This window comes from Chiloscyllium punctatum, chromosome 33 (genome assembly GCF_047496795.1).
Source record: "Chiloscyllium punctatum isolate Juve2018m chromosome 33, sChiPun1.3, whole genome shotgun sequence".
Taxonomy (NCBI): domain Eukaryota; kingdom Metazoa; phylum Chordata; class Chondrichthyes; order Orectolobiformes; family Hemiscylliidae; genus Chiloscyllium; species Chiloscyllium punctatum.
Window position 1 is genome coordinate 30,998,641 of NC_092771.1, and position 24,832 is coordinate 31,023,472.

General features: G+C 43.0%; 1 protein-coding gene across 6 annotated transcripts in view; it reads right to left on the reverse strand.

Moving 5' to 3' along the window:
• ca12 (carbonic anhydrase XII) overlaps nucleotides 1-18,032 on the reverse strand; it is a 94,146-nt gene extending 76,114 nt beyond the window's left edge. The window contains exons 1-3 of one of the 6 annotated variants that reach the window (XM_072553309.1): nucleotides 17,937-18,024; nucleotides 16,792-17,410; nucleotides 14,626-14,646 (exon numbers count right to left, since the gene is read on the reverse strand). In XM_072553309.1, the coding sequence (XP_072409410.1) occupies nucleotides 14,626-14,646; nucleotides 16,792-16,882 (112 nt within the window). In that variant the 5' untranslated portion in view covers nucleotides 16,883-17,410; nucleotides 17,937-18,024. Of the gene's footprint in view, nucleotides 1-14,625; nucleotides 14,647-16,791; nucleotides 17,411-17,936 lie in introns of all 6 variants that reach the window. The other 5 variants (XM_072553306.1, XM_072553307.1, XM_072553310.1 and 2 more) reach the window with 5 other exon arrangements.
• Nucleotides 18,033-24,832: the final 6,800 nt, after the last annotated feature.

Consider the following 24,832-nt stretch of genomic DNA (forward strand, 5'->3'; position numbering starts at 1 on the left):
ATTACCCTTGCTATGTTTGCACATCACTTTAATTCCATGCCCTTTTGTTCTTGTTTCTTTTACAAGTGGAAACAGTTTCTCCCCAACTATTCTGTCCAGCCCAATCATGATTTTGAAAACCTAATTTAGATCTTCTCTCAGCCTCCTTCTCTCCAAGGAGAACAGTCTTAACTTCTTCAATCTATCCTCACCACTGAAGCTTCTTATTCCTGGAGACTCAATGACTGCAAACTCTGACCATGTGCTGTCCCCATTCAAAGATCCTCTAAGACAGGCACAGAGCCCAGAAGCGTAAGAGTTGAAAAATCAGAATTCAAACATTTATGATGAAAAAAAATCACATCAGCACCTCTACTTTCCATCCAATGACAAATCCAAATTGAAATTTAACTTTGTGGTAATATAGTGACTGACAATAGAGCATAGGCCTCAGTGTGAGGTGTGATTGCTTGATGTAAATGAAACTTCAATAGAGTTGTCACAATTTGATGATTTCAGGCAGTGATGTGGAAACCTTGCAATTTTGGAAATCCTTCAGAGCTAGTTTTTAACCAACACCAACCACTTTAACCTTTAATAGCAATGACTCATCCACGTATTGTGACTTATTTTGAGAGCAGTAGTGCTGGAAGAGAGTATATTTGGGATAATCTTCATTCAACTGTCCTGAGAAGCTTCTCAAATTCAAAGAAAGTATTCACATTTCTAGAGTGCTTTCAATATTTCTGGCTGCCTCAAGCACATCACTGCCAATGGGGAGCCCTGAAGTAACTTTAACATAAATGCTGCAGCCAACCCAGACAGAATAAGCTCCTAAAAGTAGCAATGAGATTAAGTGATGAGACCAGATCACTTATACTTGGAGCTGCTGCTCAGCGATACGTCTTGGCTGAGGGAATGCTGAGCTCTGAGGTGCCATCATTGAGATGAGAAGGCAAAGTCCGTCACCTAATGTGAATCTGAAAGACTCTATGGCACTATTTCAAAGAGGAGCAGGGGAATTATCCCGAAATTTTTACTGGCAAATGGCACATATTTGGTGGGAACCATAGGAAAGCAGATCATTTCTAAAAAAGGTTATTGAGTTAAATGTTGATATTCAGAGGCATTTAAGTGTGCTTGTCCATGAGTTACCAAATTAACATAGAGATACAGCAAGTAACGAGGCAGCCCAATTGTATATTAACCTTTATTACAAGTGGGATTGGACTTCAGGAGATAAGAAGGTCTTTCTGCATAATGTCAAAATTTGACAATACCACATTAAAACACTCCACAGAAATCATGATTTGGAGATGCCAGTGTTCGACTGGGGTGTACACAGTTAAAAATCACACAACACCAGGTTATAGTCCAACGGGTTTAATTGGAAGCACTAGCTTTTGGAGTGCTGCTCCTTCATCAGGTGGTTGTGGAGTATAAGATCGTAAGACACAGAATTTATAGCAAACGTTTACAGTGTGATGCAACTGGAATTATATAGTGAAAAAGATCTGGATTGTTTGTTAAGTCTCTCATCTTTTAGAATGACCATATTGGTTTCAGTTCTTCCATATATAAATTGCAAATCTTTTTTTAAAGTAACATTCACAAGTGAACTTTAACAAAAGGTGCCATGTCAGCTCAGATAATGCACTGAAGATATGAGGTTAAAATATGTCTGTGCCCCCATGTTCAGACTGATTCAAATTCTAAAAAAGGGATTTACAGAATCTTGTGGATTCATGCAGTTTTAAGCAAAATAAAATGTAATTCTGCAAGTACAAATTCACCCCACAAACTTATGTGTGTGTGTGTGTGTAGGGTGAGTGGTTGTCACAGGGTGTGTGTATGTGCAAGTGTGTGAGTGACAAGGGGCATCAGTCTGTGAGAGGGTGTGTGTGTGTGAATATGGGGGTTGTGTATGTGTGACCATATGAGAGACAGGTTGTGTATGAGAGAGGGTTTGCATGATGTAGGGTTTGTCAGAGTATGTGTGTCTTTGTGTGAAAAAGTGTATAGTTAGTCGGGTCATCTGTAGTGTGACATGAACCCAAGATCCCAGTTGAGGCCATCCCCATGGGTACCGAACTTGGCTACCAGCCTCTGCTTGGCCACTTTTCATTGCTGCCAGCGCCGAAGTTCGCCTTGGAGGATGGTCGCCCGAAGGTCCGAGGTCGAATATCCTGGACCGTTGAAGTGTTCTCCGACTGGGAGGGAACACTCCTGTCTGTTGATTGTTGTGTGGTGTCCATTTATCCGTTGCCATAGCCTCTGCTTGGTCTCACCAATGTACCAAGCCTCAGGGCATCCTTGCCTGCAGCGTATGAGATAAGCACCGTTGGCCGAGTCACATCACTACCTGTTGCATACAAGGTGGGAGGTGTCCCCACGCTTAATGGTGGTATCCATGTCCACACTCTGACACGTCTTGCAGCAACCCGTGACAGGGTTGTAGGGTGTTGTCCTGAAGGCTGGGCAGTTTGCTATGAACAATGATCTGTTTGAGGTTTGGTGGTTGTTTAAATGTGAGCAGTGGAGGTGTGGGGAAGGTCTTGGCGAGGTGCTCATCCTCATTGATAATGTGTTGCGGGCTACAGAAAACATGGCGTAGTTTTTTGGTTCCTGGGAAGTACTGGACAATGAAAGGGTACCCTGTTGGTTGCAGCTTGTGTCTGTCTCCTGAGGAGGTCATTACAGTTTCTTGCTGTGGCACTCTTGTTAATATTTGTCAGCCAGGGCTTTCTGATTGGAGCAGGTTAACAGCCCCAGTCAAGGAACTCATATTCTCTGAAGTCCACCCGGCTGACCTCATTACAATCACTGTATCCCACTCCTCCTGAAACATTTTAGCACTGGATCAGGTTCCTCCAACTCAGCCTCTGACATGGCACGGTGGCCTCGGGTGACTGTCTATGGGTTTTCTCCAGGTGCTCCGGTTTTCTCCCACAACCCAAAGATGTGCAGGATAGGTGAATTGGCCATGCTAAATTTCCCCTAGAGTTCAGGGATGTGTAGGTTAGGTGCATTCGTCAGGAGTAAGTATAGAGTAATAGGGGAATGGGTCTGGGTGGGATACTTTTCGGAGAGTCGGTGTGGACTTGTTGGGCCAAATGGCCTGTTTCTACACTGTAGGGGTTCTATATTCGTGCCGGCAGCATGGAATGCACACTAGCTCGCCTCTTGCTTCCAGAGCATCTTGGAAGAAATTCATTCTCTTCTTCACGCAGCAAAAGTGTCAAGGCAGTGACATCTTGTGCTGTCCATCTCAGATTCCAAGGTATCTTTAATGCTTGATGGAGAGGTTGAACCCCCAGGTTCTGGAACCATTAGGAGTTGGGCATGATTTGCTCTTGCAGCACTTGCAGTATTGCAGCTTTCATGTGGTCCACATGCTTGTTCAGGACCATCAGACCTACCCAAACTTTATATATCACTGCCCCTGACCTTGCACTGAACACGTCTCATACTCATGCAAGGACATTCCTGTGATTCCAGCACCAAAGTCCGTTCCCTGAAGTGAACTGTCTCTCTCACTCAGCCACAACATGTTGGACCAGGTTGGATAAGGTCAGAAGTCACAAGACACCAGGTTATATTAAAATTACAAGCTCACAGAGCACTGCTCCTTTGTCAAGTGACAAAGCTGCCTTCATGTGTCGAAGGAGCAGCGTTCTGAAAATCTGTGATTTCAAATAAACCTGTTGGACTATCCTGTCGTGTGACTTCTGACCTTGTTTCTCACATTAGCAAGGTCTTTTGTGTGGCATTAGCATTCCCGATGCTGTTTCACCTTCCACCCACACCTCACCACCCCCACCCCGGTCTGGTAATATCAGGTTCAACCTGGTGCTAAATCTTCTCAACTCCATTAGCAATTCTGCTGGAGCTATCCCTGTAGTTGCATGAGGGGTTGTCCTATAATAAAATGAGAACTGGGTTCATTTGGTATTGAATGAAGCTGTCAGCTGTTTCTTTAACCCTGCCTTAAAAGTTTGGACTGCTCTTTCTGCCAGTCGATTGAATGATGGATGCTATGGAGCTGCCCTTATATGGCAAATACCATTTGACTTTAAGAAATACTCAAACTCCCTGCTGGTAAACAATGGTCAATAATCTGTGACCAACACTTCTGGGAGTCCGTACTGTAAAAGATGTGCGCAGTTTTTTTTTATTGTCATCCACGTGTTTCACAAATGAATTCCATGCAGATCCAGCCATTTTAAGTGGGTATCTACAATGACTAACGGTATAGAGTCCATGAAGGGACATGAACAGTCAACGTATTAGCTTTAAAATAGTGATGCACAAGGATAGATCAGATCTAAAAGTTGAAGTTCTAAATTAGGGAAGAACATTCAAAAGCGGATTAGAGGCAGCTGTTCGCAGCTAAAGGAATGGCTGTAAAATGGGAAGCTTTCAGAAATGAGATAACAGGAGTCCAGAGATAACAGGAGTCCACTCTAACACTGTTAGAGTGAAAGGAAAGGCTAATAGGTGTAGGGAATGCTGGATGACTAGAGAAATTGAGGCTTTGGTTAAGAAAAAGAAGGAAGCATATATCAGGTATAAACAGGAGTGATCGAGTGAATCCTGAGAAGAGGAGAAAGGCAGTAAGAATATATTTAAGAGGGAAATCAGGAGTACAAAGAGGGGACATGAGATAGTTTTGGCAAAGAGGGTTAAGGAGAATCCAAAGGGTTTTTATAAGTACATTAAAGACAAAAGGGTAACTGGGGGAGAGAATACAGCCCCTCAAAGATCAGCAAGGCAGCCTATGCATTGAGCCGTAGGAGATGGGGGAGATACTAAATGAGTATTTTGTATCAGTGTTTACTGTGGAGAAGGACATGGAAGATATAGAATGTGAGGAAATAGATGGTGACATCTTGAAAAATTTGCATATTACAGAGGAGGAAGTGCTGGATGTCTTAAAATGTATAAAGCTAGATAAATTCCCAGGACGTGATCATGTGTACCCTAGAACTCTGTGGGAAGCTAGAGAAGTGATTGCTGGGCCCCTTGGTGAGATATTTGCATCATCGATAGTCACAGGTGAGGTGCTGGAAGACTGGAGGTTGGCTAATGTGGTGCCACTATTTAAGAAAAGTGGTAAGGATTAGCCAGGGAACTATAGACTGGTGAGCCTGACATTGGTGGTGGGCAAGTTGTTGGAGGGAATCCTGCGGGACAGGATTTATATGTATTTGGAAAGGCAAGGACTGATTAGGGATAGTCAGTATGGCTTTGTGCATGGGAAACCATGTCTCACAAACTTGATTCAATTTTTTGAAGAAGTAACGAAGAAGATTGATGAGGGCAGAGCGATGTTTTTAGATTAGATTCCCTACAGTATGGAAACTGGCCCTTCGGCCCAACAAGTCCACACCAACCCTCCAAAGAGTAACCCACCCAGACCCATTCCCCTACATTATCCTATATTTATCCCTGTCTAATGCACCTAACACTATGGGCAATTTAGCATGGCCAATTCACCTGACCTTTGGATTGTGGTAGAAAACCGGAGCACCCAGAAGAAACCCACAGAGACATCAGGAGAATGTGCAAACTTCATATAGACAATCGCCCAAGGTGGGAATCAAATCCAGGTCCCTGGTAATATGAGACAGCAGTGCTAACCACTGAGCCACCATGCCAGTTGACATGATCTATTAGAACTTCAGTATGGCATTTGATAAGGTTCCTCAGGGTAGACCGGTTAGCATAGGTCTGGAGGACATAGGTTTAGCATGAGAGAGGAGAGATATAAAAGGGACCTAAGGGGCAACTTTTTCATGCAGAGATGGTGCGTGTATGGAATGAGCTGCCAGAGGAAGTGGTGGGGACTGGTACAATTACAGCATTTAAAAGGCATCTGGATGGGTATATGAATAGGAAGGGTTTAGAGGGATCTGGATCACGTGTTGGCAAATGGGACTAGATTGGGTTGGGATATCTGATCAGCATGGATGAGTTGGACCGAAGTGTTTGTTTATGTCTATTCCCACGAATGTGGGGAGCTGCTGGTGGTAACCTTTGCCCTTGCTGGCACACTGGTGTCCACACTAACACAGCTATGTCTGCATGCAATCCTCACCGCCAGACATACCTTCTCACCAACATTTTTATTTTAAAAACTTCCTGACTGCCAGACCTTCCTTCGCTATTTGGGTGTAATTATGCGCTACATTAGCCAAAGTCCAAAATGCTGTTGGCTTTTCTTCTCCTCTGCCACCCTTGAGATAACACTACTCTGATTGTGTACGGGAAGGCATTGTATGTCATCTGGGATCATTGTGAGCCAACACCTTGGAAGATGGTAGCTATTTGTTCACTTTCGTGAAAGCTATTGGCTTGGCTACGTGACCAAATCCAAGGCTGACCCTTTTTTAAGAGCTGATGCAAAGCTGCCAGGATGAAGGTCAGGTTCTGTATGAACTTTCCATAATAGTTCATGTGCCCAAGGAAAGACCTAATCTCCAGTACTGATGTGAGTGCTGGGGTATCTTTAACTGCCTTCACTTTACCTCCAATGGGTATAATGCTGTATTGTCAATTTGGTAGCCCAGGTAGGTCACCTAGCAGGCCTGGAACACATATTTTTCCCTTCTAAGGTGTATTCCTACTGTCATGTGATCCATATAAGTTCTATGTCCATGTTTTCTAAGTGCTCCTTACTGGTCTTCCCTGTTAATAGATAAATGGTGACCTGGGTAGACCTTGAAAATCGTTCTCCATCATCTGCTGAAAAATTGTACAGGCTGACAAAACCCCAAATGACAGTCTCACATTTTGGTACAGATGCTTATAGTGACTAATTGTAGCATACTTCTGGGAATCCTCATCTAACCACGTTTGCAAAAACGCATGGCTCATGTCCAGCTTCATGAATGACATCCCTCAGCCTCCTGCTAGTTTTGCATATAAACTCTCTATGCCAGGGACTAGGTATTTATCCAGCTGTGAAAAGTGACTTACCATTTGTTTAAAATTTCAATAGAGGTGAACTGATCTGTCATGCTTCACTATTAGTTTGAAGTATGAAGCATGACATGGTACTGCCTATTCCTCAAACTGAACTGGTTTGATGATCCCTTCGCTTTCCAACTTTCTGATTTCTGCCTCTAAGTTTACCCAGAAGGCAAGTAGTACTGTGCTAGCCTTGCTGAATCATGGAATTACTTCCTGGTCAACATGCAAGATGTCCTAGGCTCCTTTGACAGTCCCTCAACCTTTCTGAAAGACTTCCAGATATTTAATTAGGACTTTACTCAGTCTAATGTTCAATTAGAACATTTTATAATTGAAAACTATTCAGCCAATCGAGGTGAATCTTTCTCAACCAACTTCACCCTATCAAGCTTGGGCCCAAGCCTTTTACCACATTCAATGCTAACTGAACCACTTGCTTCTCATAAGAAACCCAGAACAAAGTTGAACCCTTAATCAAAAATGTCCTGCAGTACAGGTTTCCTGAAGAAGGGCTTATGCCCGAAACATCGATTCTCCTGCTCCTTGGATGCTGCCTGACTTGCTGCGCTTTTCCAGCAACACATCTTTCAGTATAGGTTCTCAGTCTAGCCGAGGTCTTGCACAAACTTAAGACTTAGCGTCCAGAGCTAATTTTGTGAAAAACTGGTTCTGCGATCACTGAAATGGCTGTGTCACTGTTAAACACAATTAGAACTGTGTGATCATTTACTCAGACGTTTATTGTGGTTGGTTCCGATTAGGAAGTTGCTAAGCAATTTAACTGTTCCAAACCAGATGTAGGTGGACTTTCCTGGAAACAGGCCTATGAGTTCTCTTACTCAATTTAGGTTTCGTGGGACTTTTTTGCTGTCTTGAGTCCACATAATGCCATGGCTTGACAGTGTGGATCTTAAAGAAAGTTTTAACCATTTTGCCAAGGCTTGGCTTTGTATTGGGATTTTGCCATGCACTGACCTCGAGTTCCCCTGTAGGAAATGTCCTGAGTGTGGCTATGCAATTGCCTTCACTCAAGTGATGTACCCCAAGCTCAGTCGGACTGCTGAGGGTGACCACTTCCAATGGAACACCCTGCAGCTCATATGCTCCAGTTGCCCCATTGTCCAATGACAAAGCCAGTTGTATAGCCTGTTTGAAGTCCAGTTGGGCTTCAGTTAGTAGGTGCTTTTGCATACATACCAAACAATTGCTCAGCACTCTTTTAAGGGTTAAACTAAAGTCTTGTGCTTCTGCCAGTCATCTCAACCATCAAAACTCTAAGTACAGATTCTCCTGATTCTCGAATAGTGCCTCAATAGTGTCCAGAATTACAGGAGGCTTGGGGCTATAATATTCCTTAGCTAAATCTCTCAACTCTTGAAAGATTTTAATATCTGGCACCTCAGGGAAATTTAAGTTCCTGATAACTGTAAAAGCTGCAGGTCCACAAGCTGTCAGGAGAATTACTCGTTGCTTTTCATCTACCGCAATGCCATTAGCCCAGAAAAAAAATTATGCATTCTTTCCACTGTTATGCACCAGAACATACCTCCTCGAAGCATATTAAGAAGGTAGCCTAGGGCCTAATGTGTTCTTATTTTAAAGGTAAATGCGAGTGCTGTGTTCCAGATGCAATTCAATTGGTCAAAATATTTGATGTTAAGCAAAGCACAATTTATTCAAATGCTATTGTTAAAATACAATTAAAGATAAAGGAATTTGGAATAACTTAACAATATTGGAAAACTTAACAGAACAGTATATACAGTAAATATTACTAATTAACTGTTCCAAAATAGTAACATATAGACCCTAGCAACATCTGCTAAAAGTTAACAAAAATTCTGGATCTGTTAGAACCTGACCACTGCCAATCAAGCTGCTTCTTTTGATTCAACTTTAAAAAAACCCGAATGCCTCACAGGTTGTTTATCTTCTTGTAGACTGCTCAAAACCTCTCCCTCAGTCTCTCTCTAAAAGAAACCAGGGCAAAACACACTTCTTAAAGCCACAGCATCATCACATGACATACTGGGCCCAGTCTTCAATGGCAGCATTGAATGAGTCAAGCCTCCCAAATAACAGCATGATGCTTACTCCAACTCAAAGAAGACTATTGCAAGTGAATTTCTTCAGCAGTGTGCTTCTCTTTTGTTGCTTTTGAAATAACGCCACAGTATCTCATCACCAAATGACCCTTTATTCACACATGGAGAGTCCTTGATACTTATCCAGCTTCTTCAGAGCCAGGTCTCAGAGTGAACAGAATCTCTGACTCTCCTGTTTATATCTGTCAGCCAGGGTTCCCTGATTGGAGCAGATTAACAGCCCCAATCTGGGAACTCATATTTAATGAGGTCCACCTGACTGACTGGTTACAATCACTACATACATGGCAGTACAGAATGTAGCTTGGCCTCAGAGGGAATGCAACAAATGCTCATGGATTTCTGGGGGGTGAGATTAACTATAATAGGATTATATCGTCCAGAGTTTAGAATGGATGTGCTTCCTTTGAACAGATAAAATACTTCAAGTATTTAACAGTAGATGCTGAGGGACTATTTGTCCTGCCTGGAGGACAGGACAAGATTAAAATGACTAATGAGTTCAGACTATGAGACAGTGAGGACTGCAGATGCTGGAGATCAGAGTTGAAAAGTGTGGTGCTGGAAAAGCACAGCAGGTCAGGCAGCATCTGAGCAGCAGGCGAGTCAAGGGAGGTGGAGAAAACGTGTTTGGAGTCACACCTAGCACAAGAGAAAATGTTAGTGGTTGTTGGAAGTCAGACATCTCAAGTCCAGGACATCATGTCTCTGCATTGAGTGGGACTTGAACCTGGGCTTTATGCCTTAGATGAAGTGACACTGCCACTAATGCCATAAAACATTCCTCTCCTTGTACTACAGGATAAATATTTTTCTATATCAACCTATTCAGAAATGCTATTACATCCCTCTGAAGTGGATTGAACTTGAACCCAGGCCTCCAGTCCAGAGGTAAGAATGCTACCATTGTGCTACAAAAGCCCTTACGAAGAGCTTATGTTCAAAGCGTTATTGAGGGTTAGTCATCATCAACAAGGATGTGCCCCCCCCCACCACTGATCAGGTGGTCGGGTAGGAAAGCCCACTATTTGAAAATGGTGGTTTGGACTATTCTGATCTGAGGAAACAGTTTTGATAAAAATGTTCAAAAGAGAATTCGAAAAATACTTGAGACAAAAATAATTACCACACAGCATGGCTTCACGGAGGAGAGATCATGTCTGATAAATTTACTAAAATTCTTTGTGGAGGTAATAAACAGCGTAGATAAGGGGGAATCTGTGGATGTATTATATATATTTGAACTTTGAGAACGTATTTGTAAAGAAATACTATAGATGGTACAATGAAGAGTATGTAGGTTAGTCTGATCTTAGAGCAGGATAAAAGGCTGGCAAAACATCAAGGGCTGAAGGGCTAATAGAGTGCTGTACTGTTCTATGTTCTATATCTGCTTGATAAGATAAGAATCCATGGTGCTGGAGGTAACACATTATCATGGGTAGAGGATTGACCAACAAATAGAGATGATGAAGGGTTTATGCTCGAAACATCGATTCTCCTGCTCCTTGGATGCTGCCTGACCAACTGCGCTTCTCCAGCACCACTTTCTTCAACTCTGATCTCCACCATCTGCAGTCCTCACGTTCTCCTAACTGATAGAGATAAGAATTTGGATAAAGGAGGTATTTTCAAGGATAGCAACCTGCAAATAGTGGTGTGCCACAGGGATCAGTGCTGGGCCACTATTATTTACTAATATATATTACATGTTAGTGATTGACTTAGAAAATTGAATGCATTATAAACAAGTTTGCAGATGACATAGAAAGATGGGAAGGCAAGTGGTGAGGATGACATAAGAGTATGTAAAGCGATACAGACAGACTAAAAGGGAAAAAAACTTGACAGATGGAATATAATGAGGGGAAATGTGAGAGTAGATTACTTACAGTGTGGAAACAAGCCCTTCAGCCCAACAAGTCCACACCGACCCTCCGAAGAGCAACCCACCCAGAGCCATTCCCCTACTCCTAACACTACGGGCAGTTTAGCACGGCCAATTCACCTAACCTGCATATCTGTGGGACCCACACAGACACAGAGAGATTGTACAAACTCCACATAGACAGTTGCCCGAGCTAGAATTGAATCCGGGTCTCTGGTGCTGTGAGGCAGCAATGCTAACCATTGTGCCATCATGCCGCCAGGTTATGCACTTTAGCAGGACAAATAGAGGAGCTGAGTCATATTTAAATAGAGAAACACTGCAGGAAGCTCCAGAAAAGGGAGATTTGGGAGTCCTCACCTATGAATCACAAAAAGCTAGCATCTAAATTCAGCAGATAGTAAGGAAGGCAAATGGAATGTTGGCCTTTATTTCAAAGGGAATGGAGTATAAAAGTAGGGAAGTTTTGTTAAAACTATATTAGTCACTAGTTAGACCACAGCTGGATTATTGTGAACAGTTTTGATGCCCTTATTTAAGGAAAGATATACTGATATTGGAAGCAGTCAAGAGAGGGTTCACCATACTGATACAGTGACTATATTCTGATAGAGGGACTATATTCTGATAGAGGGACTATATTCTGAAGAGAGGTTCACCTAAACAACTCATTGGAGGAAGAGGCTCCACCAATATTCCTATCTTCAAAGTTGGGGAAGCCAAGCACATCAGTGCAAAAGACCATGCAGAAGTGTTTGCACCTATCTACAGCCAGAAACACCAAGTGAATGATCCACCTCTACCTGTTCCGGAAGTCTCCAGCATCAGAGATGCCAATCTACGGGCGAATTTAATTCATGCCACTGATATCAAGAAATAGCTGAAGGCGCTGGACCACAAATGGTATCAAGTGGCCCAAGCAAAACTGGAGTCAATGGGAGTTGGAGAAAATGTGTTTGGAGTCATACGTAGCACAAGAGAAAATGTTAGTGGTTGTTGGAGGTCAGACATCTCAAGTCCAGGATATCATGCCTCTGCAGTGAGTGGGACTTGAACCTGGGCTTCATGCCTTAGATGAAGGGGCACTGCCACTATGCCATAAAACACTCCTCTCCTTGTATTACAGGATAGATATTTTTCTATATCAACTATTCAGAAATGTTATTACATGCCTCTGAAGTGGATTGAACTTGAATTCAGGCCTCCAGTCCAGAGGTAAGGATGCTACCATTGTGCTACAAAAGCCCCCCTGTGCCAAACCATCTTCAGCTGCTTCATCGATGACCTTTCCTCCATCACAAGGTTAGAAGTGGGGATATTCAGTAATGTTCAGCAGCTTTCATGGAACCTCAGGTACTGAAGCAGTCTGTGTCAATATGTAACAAGACTTGGACAGAATCTTGATTTGGGCTGAAAAGTGACAAGCAACATTTGCTCCACACCAATGTCAGGCAATGATCTTCTCACACAAAAGAGAATCTAACCATTAACCCTTGACATTCAAAGGCACTGAATCACCCAGAATTGGGTAACCACCACAATGAACCATCCACCTATATTGCATGAATAAATATTCAAATTAAGTCAGACTGTCACAACTTTTACAATGTCTTTTCAATTTCCACAATTAAGCACCAATTTGTTATATCCTAAAGTTTCATCATATTTCTACTGATGTTAACAATGAGAGCTCTGAGCCTTCCTTTTCTTTTGAAAGCAATCTTTGACTTAACAATTTATACAAAGAGGTTGGAATTAACTCAGTTATTTTCTGAATGCTGTCATTTGATCTGACAAAAATCCAAACCAACCTTTCCAGCCATCAGTGTTATCATGTAATATTTAAATTGCTTCACCTGAAACTAACACTTGTTGGTTTCAAAATCTACCTTTCTTCTCAGAGTTTCACATGTTAACAAGGTTCTGAATTCCCAGCAGACAATAAATAACAAGTTATTAGGCAAGAAAAAGAAGCAAAACAGCATTGTAATTATCGAGAGAAGGCAACATTAAGTCCTGTTACACTTCTCAAATTCAGCATATTTTTTTCAAATTGTAAATTGTAAGAATTCCCTTCAATGAATGTCTGGTGTGGTGCAGAGTTACATTGGTCAAAAATCACAATGCTGACCCTGCTTTCAGTAACACATCTTGAAAAATGTCCATGTTAAAGAAGAGGTGGTACTGGATGTCTTAAAACACATAAAGGTGGATAAATCCCCAGGACCTGATCAGGTGCAGGCAGAAGTGGGTACTGCAGATGCTGGAGATTAGAGTCAAGATTAGTGTGGTGCTGAAAAAGCACAGCAGGTCAGGCAGCATCCGAGGAGCAGAAAATCGACGTTTCGGACAAAAGCCCTCAAAGGGCTTTGCCTGAAATTTCGATTTTTCTGCTCCTCGGATGCTGCCTGGCCTGTTGTACTTTTCCAGCACCACTCTAACCAATCCTCTCTGATCAGGTGTACCCTAGAATTCTTTGGGAATATAAGGAAGTGATTGCTGGGCCCCTTGTTGAAATACTCACATCATCGATATTCACAGGTGAGGTGTCAGAAGACTGGAGGTTGGCTAACGTGGTGCCACTATTTAAGAAAGGTGGTAAGGAAAAGCCAGGGTACTACAGGCTGGTGATGGGCAAGTTGTTGGAGAGAATCCTGGGGAACAGGATTTGGAAAGGCAAGGACTCATTAGGGATATTCAACATGGTTTTGTGTGTGGGAAATCATGTCTCACAAACTTGATTGAGTTTTCTGATGATGTAACAAACAGGATTGATGAGGCCAGAGCAGTGGACATGATCTATTTGGAATTTAGCAAGGCGTTCAACAAGGTTCCTCATGGGAGACTGGTTAGCAAGGTTAAATCACATGGAATAGAGGGAGAACTAGCCATTTGGATACAGAACTGACTTGAAGGTAGAAGACAGTGAGTGGTGGAGATTTTCAGACTGGAGGCCTGTGACCAGTGGCGTGCCATAAGGATCGGTGCTGGGTCCACTCACTACTTTTTGTCATTTAAATGAATGATTTGGATGTCAAAGTAGGAGGTACAGTTGGCATGAATGTGTTGGACCGAAGGGTCAGTTTTACATCTCTATGATACTATGAGTCTCAGTGGATCGGGGAGTTGAGGGGTACAAATGATTCCAGACCCTCTGATCAAACAAAATACAGTAAATATAATTTGAACCAGATCTGGGATGTTGCATTGGTGAGGTCATCACACCCTACTGCGCCATCCGATTAGCACTAATCTTAGATAGGAGAAAGTGAGGACTGCAGATACTGGAGATCAGAGCTTAAAAATGTGTTGCTGGAAAGCGCAGCAGGTCAGGCAACATCAAAGGAACAGCCTTTCCTGAAGAAGGGCTTATGCCCGAAACGTCGATTCTCCTGTTCCTTTGATGCTGCCTGACCTGCTGCGCTTTTCCAGCAACACATTTTTAAGCACTAATCTTAGATAGTGTTGGTGTAGAACTGAGACAATTTCACAGCTTGGCCTTCCAATTGTGAACATGACAGATAGATACCCAACAAATGCAAACACTAACACTGAGCTGCAATCAGTTTGCTGCTGAACTGTGGAAACAGCCAGTGCTCACTTGAGTGTACAGTTGGTCAGTGTGATGTGAAATGAGCCTTCTTTGACTAGGGGGGAAGAAAAAAAGCAGGAAGCACTCACCAGTGTAAGTCCACTCGGATGCTGCAAAGAAAATATGAAAAATATTATTGAAATGAAGTTATGAAGTGTGCATTATTCATCTTTGTACACAGTCAAACACCACTGGTTGGATTTTGGTGGAAAAATGTCAATGATGCATGTGAACATGACTGGTTAAGTTGGTCAGTAAATTCAGAAGATGAAGAAATATTTGGGAAAAGGAGAGAATTGGAAATCACTAAATTTGCAGGTTGATATACTCTCATTTACTATTTGCTTCAAGTTGGCAACATATCCCCTTTAACCTCCACATTATCTGTAAGAGAATGCTGAACTTGCAAATTAATTACCCATTAGTAAAATTCAAAGATGGCAAATAGCAGAACATTTTTTACACCACTTCATAGATGCTAAGGCAATGGCCAGCAATCTCTAACTCAAAGAGGAAAGAGTATATCTTGTACAATCTCAGTCTGGTAGGTAATAAATAGTTGTTGAAAATTAAAATTACACTTTTCTTACTTTTTCTTTGCCCCCTCTCTCAACTAACTGCCTCACAGCGCCAGAGACCCGGGTTCAATTCCCACCTCAGGCAGCTGTCTGTGTGGAGTTTGCATGTTCTCCCCGTGTCTGCGTGGGTTTCCTCCGGGTGCTCCGGTTTCCTCCCACAGTCCAAAGATGTGCAGGTCAGGTGAATTGGCCATGCTAAATTGCCCGTAGTGTTAGGTAAAGGGGTGAATGTAGGGGTCTGGGTGGGTTACGGGTTGGTGTGGACTTGTTGGGCCGAAGGGCCTGTTTCCACACTGTAAGTAATCTAATCTAATCTTTTCTTTCCCTCAGTTTCTGAACCAGATTTAATCCTTTGAAGGAGCAGTACCAGCGGACTGGGTTGTAAATCTTAAATCTACTGTTCAACAGAAGCAAAAGCTAGTCAAACTGTAGTAGAGAAACTTTCAGGCTTGTTCATTCAGAAGAATATAGATAAAATATAGATAAAATAAAAGATGCTGGAGATCTGAAATAAAAACACCAAATCGAAAAAAAAATTCCATTTGGACCCAAGAAGAAATTTAATTGACCCTGGGAAAACATAGATGGAAACAAACACAGCTCTGTCAAAACATGTGTAACTTGTCTGAGCTCTTCGAGGCCGAAGCAGAAAGTCCAGAAGGGGTGTATTTTCAGAAGTCTTTAAAGATAGTAGTACAAATTGCCTCCTCACACATCCACTATCCTGGGTTCAATTCTACCCTCAGGCGACTGACTGTGTGGAGTTTGCACATTCTCCCAGTGTCTGTGTGGGTTTCCTCCGGGTGCTCCGGTTTCCTCCCACAGTCCAAAGATGTGCAGTTTAGGTGAGTTGGCCATGGGAAATTGCCCGTAGCGTCCAGGGTTGTGCAGGTGGGTTATCCATGGGAAATGCAGGGTTACAGGGATAGGGTAGGGGGTGGGTCTCGGTGGAATGCTCTATGGAGGGTCTGTATGGATTGGGTGGGCTGAATGGCCTGCTTCCACACTGTAGGGATTCTATGATTCTAAATTGAATAAACCCAGAATAAAAGAATAAAACCCAATAAACCAGAACAACATACAAACTCCAATTCCCCAAGAAACCTTTCATAATATACAAAATATCCCATTTACAAAGTGCAGGAGCGATTCGCTGAGTGAAACTACTGCACTTCTCCGTCCAGACCCTGGTAACTGAAGCTCATTAAATTAACCTCAGACATTCCAGAGTTTTGCTCCGTTTCAGAGATCCTGGTCTCATTTATCAGCTAAATATCCAGTGGAAAACCAATCAGTCTGAGGACTCTGAAGCCCACCCTCCCCTACTATCCCCCAGGCTGAGGAAACTCTCAAAACTGACTCCCTTCCAGTCTGCGAGGGCTCCCTCACTGACTCTTCTGCAGCCTGTCTGACCCCCTCAGTGATTTCCCCCAACCTGTGAAGGCTTCCTCATCCAAACGCCAGTCTGTGGGGACACCCCGAGGAACACTGAACCCACAACCGTGAAATTAGCCACAATGAAACTAAGTGAGATGTCTTAATTAAACCTCCCCATTCTCCCACCTTCCTCACCCCGAGACCCTCCTCCTCCACTCCAAAGCTGAAACTCACCCTACTTGCCTCGCACCCCTCCAAACCCTCGCCCTCTTCATCCCTCATCCCCAAACCCTCACTCACCTCCAGACGCCAGAACTCTGCTCCTTAGATCCAGGAGGCGAAGAATGAGAATCGCTGATCTCCAGAAACACGATCGTGAGCCGAGGGACATGATTCAGACTCCAGCTTCTCCCCTCTCCGTCTGAGTGTCTGGGCTGTTTCGAATGAGGGTTGGGGGTGTGTTCGGCCCAGCCTCTCTGGGCGTTACTGTGTAGAGCTGCAGGACACAGTGGGACCCGTCTAACCGGTTCAAATCTTATTTATTTATTTACTCATTCATCAATTGCATTGCGAGATCTGTTTTGTCTCGTCAGAACAGCCCCCTCACCAGCTCCACCCCCTGTCCCTGAGTGAGGGTCAAGGGGCTGGAGAAGGAGATAATGTATTTCCCCAGAAGTGTCGCTCTCTTTCCTCATTCTGCATTCACGCTCTACATTTCACTGTTTCTCTGAAATGAAACAAAGAACGGCGGGTGCTGAAAATCAGTAATAAAAATAGCAAATGCTGGAGAAGCTCAGTAGCTCTGTGGGAAGAAAGCAGATTTTCTTTCAACTTCAGCGACCCGATAATTTCTGTTTTATTTTCACCGTCTCTCTTCGGCGGCTTCAGAAATCTTCCCAGATTGAAGTAATTGAATTTTCTGTAAATTAAAAAATACCAGTGCCTCAAGAAAAACAGATTTGTAACAATCAGGTTAAGAACTGAAGCAATAAAATAATGATTGAAATATTCGGCCATGAAGTGGGGACCAGCGAGCAATGGGAAGGTTAACGGCCTCACACTGCAGCCTGGTTAAATATGGACAAAGGGGAGATGACCGTCTAACTCCAGACATCTCATTGTCATCAATTACCAATAACTTCAAACAAAAAGCCGTGATACCGGAAAAGCTGAAACAAAAACAGAAATGGTTGGAGAAACTCAGCATCTCTAGGGGAGATTCAAATTTTCGGGGGGGGGGGGGTTGCATTAAAAAAAGTTTGTGTACTTGCACAAGTCCTAAATCAGTTCTGCACAGACTTTGCATATCAAGAAATGCAAACTTTGAGTCGTACTTTACCAGCAAAGACCGATGGCACATCACCCTAACTCGGGATACTATTTGCCTACATTTGAGGCAATTAGAGGCAACTGAACCCAGCCTCAGTGTATTTTGGCAGAAATACCTTAGACTGTGGTCCTTCTGTGAGAAAGAGCAACGATTCCTTAAACCCTGGAAGTCAAAGGAGACTGAAGCAGCCTGTGATGCTTTGAATAGGGGAACTACGTGTAAGAAATGGTGTCGAATGAGTCATATTTCACGGGAAGTCATATCCAGGTTGAGAGCAGACTGGTTTTGTTTGCAAACAGGTTCCTGTTTTGTTTTCTGGGTGCAGACTGGAGACCAGTAGGAACAAAACAGAAGGTGATGAAATGGCTGACAAGGGAGCAGAATGAAAGAAAAGAAGCAATAATGGAGAGGCAGACAATGTGGGACTTTGATGAGACATGATTTGGAGATGCCGGTGTTGAACTGGGATGTATAAAGTTGAAAATCACACAACACTAGGTTATAGTCCAACAGGTTTAATTGGAAGCACGAGCTTCCACCTGATGAAGGAGCAGCGCACCAAAAGCTAGTGCTTCCAATTAAACCTTTTGGACTCTAACTTGGTATTGTGTGATTTTCAACTTTGATGAGACAGAGTGGGAATGTGGTAAATTTGAAATGGGGTGAGTGAAGGGTGGCATGGTGGCTCAGCGGTTAGCACCACAGCCTCACAGCGCCAGGGACCTAGGTTTGATTCTAGCTTCGGGTGTCTGTGTGGAGTTTGCACCTTTTCCTTGTGTCTGTGTGAGTTTCCTCCGGGTGCTCCAGTTTCCTCCCACAATCCAAAGATGTGCAGGTCAGGTGGATTGGCCATGGTAAATTGCCCATAGTGTTACGTGCAGGTCTGGGTGGGTTGTTCTTCGGAAGGGTTGGTGTGGACTTGCTGGGTCGAAGGGCCTGTTTCCACACCGCAGGGAATCCAAATTAATTGAGAATAGCAATTTTAAAAGGTTCCCAGCTCCATGTGCCTTCCATCAACTCAAACGGAACATAAAAACCAAAGAACTGCTGGAAAACCCCAACAGGTCTGGCAGCACCTGTTGAGACAAAACAGAGTTAACATTGATCCTTCTTCAGAACATTTTGGACATTGTTTCACAGTTTGGGTATAAATTTGAGAAAGTTTTGTGAGAGATGATAGAGAGATTATTCCTCTTTATTGCCCACCTTGGCTGGCTGAAACCATTTTGTCTGTTTTAATCCCAAGGAACTGACAAATAACTCATTTCCTTGTGAGTTTCAGAAGAAAGAAGTCTGTAGCCTCATACAATATGCAATACAATACACCCTCACACTCATAAACACTCACTGACATGATCAGTAGGAGATTGCTGTTAGACATTTACCACTTTTCATAGGGTGAAGTACTGGCATCCTGTCTTTGTCTGCTGAAGAAAAAGAAGTTTTGGAAGGAGGAATTCACTGTTGTTTTAAGATTCTTTTTTAGTCTAATCAAGTCAAGGTGCAATACCCTGTAGTGAATCCCAGTTGCGGTTCCTCAGAGTGAGAGATCAAGGCCAGCCAGAGCCTTTGTGTACATACATTTTCAAGCTGAGTGTCTTTGGCAGGGTATCACCTATTCAATTGCATAGAATTGTCTAATCAAACATGCTGTAAGGCAACTCTTTACCCAAAGCTTATTATGTCATGTGACCAGTGCATCTCCTTTCATTTTCTGATCTATCGTTTCTTATGGTAGGGCCTTTGATAGATTTCAAGAATTCAAATACCATTGTGGTACGAGAGAGCTTTGCGCACCAATTTTCTGGATTTTCAATTTGAAATTGAAAAGTCAGCAAACAGTACTGTAAAGTTGGATTAAAAACAGAAATTGTTGGGGAAACTCAGCAGGAGAGAAACAGAGTTAATGTTTCAAGTCCAGTTGCCCTTCAAAAGGTCAAGTAAAACCAGTCCCACGTAACATTGTTTGCAGACATAAATTAGAAAGTTTGAAATTCCAATTTTGAAGCATCATGGTCACTGGGCTCAAAACGTTAACCCTTTTCTCTCCACAGATGTTACCAGACCTGCTGAGTTTCTCCTACAATTTCTGTTTTTGTTTCAGATCTTCAGCATCTGCAGTTCTTCATTTTATTTTAATTTTTAGTTTAATTCTTTTGCCATTCATTTTAAATCGGTGTTACCACATTCTCAATCCTTTAGCCAGAATTAGTGGCTTCATTTTGTCCATCTATTCTACTCAGTTCAACCCTTTCATGTTTTTGAACAGCTGTATCAATTTCTCTCCCTGTGGAAAATGGCTCTGGTTTTGTCAATCTATCCCCATAATTGACATCTGTTTTTCCTGGAATATTGGGCCAAAGACAAATATATTGAGTTAGGCCACAGATTAGCCATGATCTCATTGAATGGCAGAACAGGTTCAAGCGGCTGCATGGCCTACACCTGTTCCTATGCTTCTGCGCCCTTTCCAATTCCTTCACATTGCATTGATGAATGTTAGACAGAATGAGCTGAATCTTATAGCGCCAACAATGGTGAATGTTGAGATATTTGCTGCCTTTGTGCATTGGCCCCCTTCAAAGGCCCGGACACCATACATGGGCGGCACGGTGGCACAGTGGTCAGCACTGCTGCCTCACACCGCCAGAGACCTGGGTTCAATTCCCGACTCAGGCGACTGACTGTGTGGAGTTTGCACATTCTCCCCGTGTCTGCGTGGGTTTCCTCCGGGTGCTCCGGTTTCCTCCCACAGTCCAAAGATGTGCACGTCAGGTGAATTGGCCATACTAAATTGCCTGTAGTGTTAGGTAAAGGGGTAAATGTACTGGAATGGGTGGGTTATGCTTCGGCAGGTCGGTGTGGACTTGTTGGGCCGAAGGGCCTGTTTCCACACTGTAGGTAATCTAATCTAATGATTGGTAACTGCCGTCAAAACTAAAACTTTGAAGGAGCACCTTAGAACTGTTTGGGCCTATCTGAGATTTGGTCCACTTGGACAATATTTATCGAAGCGCCGACCTATTATGGACATCTTCTTTATTTTTGACATAGGTCAATTGTTAATAGTGGAGTCCAACCTACTAGCCTCGCAGTGCCCACTCACCTAGATATCTGCAATCACCTCCAAGCTAAGGGTTCAAAATACCCAGGGCTGGTGTGTAAGAGTATTGGCACCCGAATACAACCCAATGATGATGTCAGGGCTGCACATAATACAACAAGGCCAATTAGAGCACTCTAATAGCATAAACAGTCTTGACAGCACATGGACATGAAAATATGATGATAGGGTTATTCCTTACCTAATATATCTACACATCAGAACCAGGTTTATCTTTGATTACCATGTAGCAGTAAGTAGTATTTAGTATTAATGCTTGACACAGGTTTATTTTTGCCTTCACCTTGACTGAAACTCATAATGTGGCATCAAATCACATGATAAGAAAGAGTTGGCATGTAAATTCACCCTAAAAACCTCATTAACAGTCTGAAAGCTCAGTGACAAAGACAAATTAGTCAAGGAAGGCCACTCTCATGTATTTTAACTGGAGGAACAGTAAGTGTTGGACACTGAATCTGTGCGGAGCTGCAATATTACAGACCAGGTGCTGGGAAGTAAGTTTAGAATGGGCAGCCTGTGTATTCAGCTAATATAGGCACGATAGGCTGAATGGTCTTTCTGTTTCTGTGAATTTTCTGTGGTGTAGGAAAATTGACAACACTGGAACTCAATTCTGATCTCTGACACCTTGTTTAAAATAGTAAGCCCACCATTTCTTTATTTTCAAGAACAAGTAAATGGTCAAGACATTGGAATACCTACATAACAAGAAAGAAACTGCAGAATGGTCACTAGAAACTGAAGGAACCAAAGGATCAACTTCATGACTTCTTTGAGGGTGTGACACAAACTGTTTGTGATCAATCTAGTAACTTCACCCAACATAACTCAACATACAGTTTGGCTGCTATCCCAAACAACATAGTTTCTAGGGAAATGTAGAGTCAGAGTCTGAGGACTCACAGCATCAGAAACCCAGGTTCAATTCCCACCTCAGGCAACTATCTGTATGGAGTTTGCACATTCTCCCATGTCTGTGTGGGTTTCCTCCGGGTGCTCCAGTTTCCTCCCACAGTCCAAAGATGTGCAGGTTAGGTGAATTGGCCATGCTAAATTGCTCATAGTGTTCAGGGATGTGTGGGTTAGGTGCATTAGTCAGGGGAAATGTAGTAGGGGTAGGGGAATGGGTCTGGGTGGGTTATTCTTCGGTGGGTCGGTGTGGACATGTTGGGCCAAATGGCCTGTTTCTTTGAAACCTGGCACTACTGCAAGAATTTCCCTGGGAAGTTCCCTCTATCTTTACAGGATTTTACAGATCAGCGACAGGAACCTGCCACATCAGTGTTTTAGGTAAACAGTGACGCATAGTGACGGTGGAGTTTCCCTTTCTTTTCTTTCAGGTACTTGTTGAACTTCCTTTTACAACTCTGACAATTATTACATGGCATCTTGCCACATTTCATAAGAATCATGGAATCCCTACAGTGCGGAAACAGGCCATTTGGCCCAAACAAGTTTATACCAGTCCTTTGAAGAGTAACTCTCCTAAGATCTATTCCCCTACCCTATTACTCTACATTTACCCTGACTAATGTACCTAACCTGTACATCCCTGAATGCTATGGGCAATTTAGCATGGCCAATTCACCTAACTTACTTATCTTTGGATTGTGGGAGGAAACTCGGAGGAAACCCATGCAACCATGGTGAGAATATGCAAACTTGTGGGCAGCACGGTGGCACAGTGGTTAGCACTGCTGCCTCACAGCGACAGAGACCTGGGTTAAATTCCAGCCTCAGGCAATTGTCTATGTGGAGTTTGCACATTCTCCCCGTATCTGCGTGGGTTTCCTCTGGGTGCTCCGGTTTCCTCCCACAATCCCAAAACGTGCAGGTTAGGTGAATTGGCCATGCTAAATTGTCCATGGTGTTAGGTGTCGGGGGATGGGTCGGTGTGGATTTGTTGGGCCAAAGGGCCTGTTTCCACACTGTAAGTAATCTAATCCACACAGACAGTCATCTGAGACTAGAATTGAACCTTGGATCCCTGGCATTGTGGGACATCAGTGCTAACCACTAAGCCACCATGACAGTCTTATACGGTTGGTCTGAAGTTTGTGTCTAATACTGGTGTATTGCATTAAATGCTGCGTTAAGATTATTACATTGGTCTAGAGCATAGACAGCTGATTTGGTATATTGCAGGTGAATGTTATAGATGAAAGACAGCAATTTGAAGACCAGTAGGAAAGTTCTCTCTGGTGTTCTAGCTAATATTTACCCTTCAGTGCATCTCACATAGGCAGATCATTTGTTCCACATTCCTTTTACTGTTTGTTTCAGTTTGCTGCATGCAAACTATATGTCTCATACTGATCTCCATACTTACAGAAGGATGTTAATGTGTTGGAAGCAGTTCAGACTACTAGCTGGAATAAGTGGATAGCCTAATGAGGAAAGGCTAGACAGGTTAGGTCTGTATCCTCTAGAGTTTAAAACAGTCAGAGGTGACCTAGTTGAAACATATAAGATCCTGAGGGAAGTTGATCAGCTGGATGTGAACTCGTTGGGACAATCTAGAATTAGATTAGATTAAATTCTTTACAATATGGAAACAGGCCCTTTGGCCCAACAAGTCCACACTGACCCTCCGAAGAATAACCCACCCAGACCCATTCCCCTACCCTATATTTACCTCGACTAATACACCTAACATTATGAGTAGTTTAGCATGGCCAATTCACCTGCCCTGCACATCTTTGGACTGTGAGAGGAAACCAGAGCACCTGGAGGAAACCCACACAGACATGGAGAGAACGTGCAAACTCCACACAGACAGTCACCTGAGGCTGGAATTGAACCCAGGTGCTGTGAGGCAGCAGTGCTAACCACTGAGCCACTGTGCCGTCCTAAAGGGATCATAATTTAAAAATAAGGGGGCACCCATTTAAGATAGAGCTGAGGAAATGTTTTTTCTCTCTGAGGGTTGTGAGTCTTTGGACTTCCCTTTCTCAAAAGACAGTGGATGCAGAATTTTAAAATTTTAACCTCACGCCTTTAATGCATTGTCTGAGCTGAGATGGCACCAATTGTTAGAAAAGTTATCTTGAGAATGTAGCTTAAAAGGAGTTCTGGGATTTACATGACCAAAACTAGCATATCCTATTCCAAAAGATGAAAGGCTTAATCTAAAACTGTTTAAGGTGTCATCACAGCTCCATAACCCTTTTGCTATAAATTCTGTGTCTTATGGTCTTACACTGCACAATCACCTGATGAAAAGGCAGCGCTTCGAAAGATTTTAGATTAGACTTACATTACAGTGTGAAAACAAGCCCTTTGGGCCAACAAGTCCACACCAACCCACCACCCATACCTAACACTACGAGCAATTTAGCATGGCCAATTCACCTGACCTGCATATCTTTGGACTGTAGGAGGAAACCCACACAGACACAGGGAAAACGTGCACACTCCACACAGTCAGTCACCTGAGGCAGGAATTGAACCCAGGTCTCCGGCACTGTGAGGCAGCAGTGCTAACCACTGTGCCACCGTGCTGCCCACTAAGCTGGTGCTTCCAAATAAACCTGGACTATAACCCGGTGTTATGTGATTTTTAACTATATATTTTAAGGTAGATTCTTGATTGTCAAGGGAATGAAACATTTTTGGTGGCATGCAGGACTGCAGAATTGGGGTTAAAATCAAATTGACCATAATCTTATTGAATTGCAGAGCAGGCTCAAAGGGTCAAGTGGGTCTTATTCCTCGATGGTGTGTTCTGACTTTTCAGGTGTTTGCTGTTTTAATAAACCATTTTGCTCCCATGCAGCATTTCCATCCTGCTGCAGTTTTCCAATGGAGCTCAAAACAAACTGGAGGAACAACACTCAGTTTCCACTGAGGCATTTTACAGCCTTCAGGACTTAATATTGAATGCC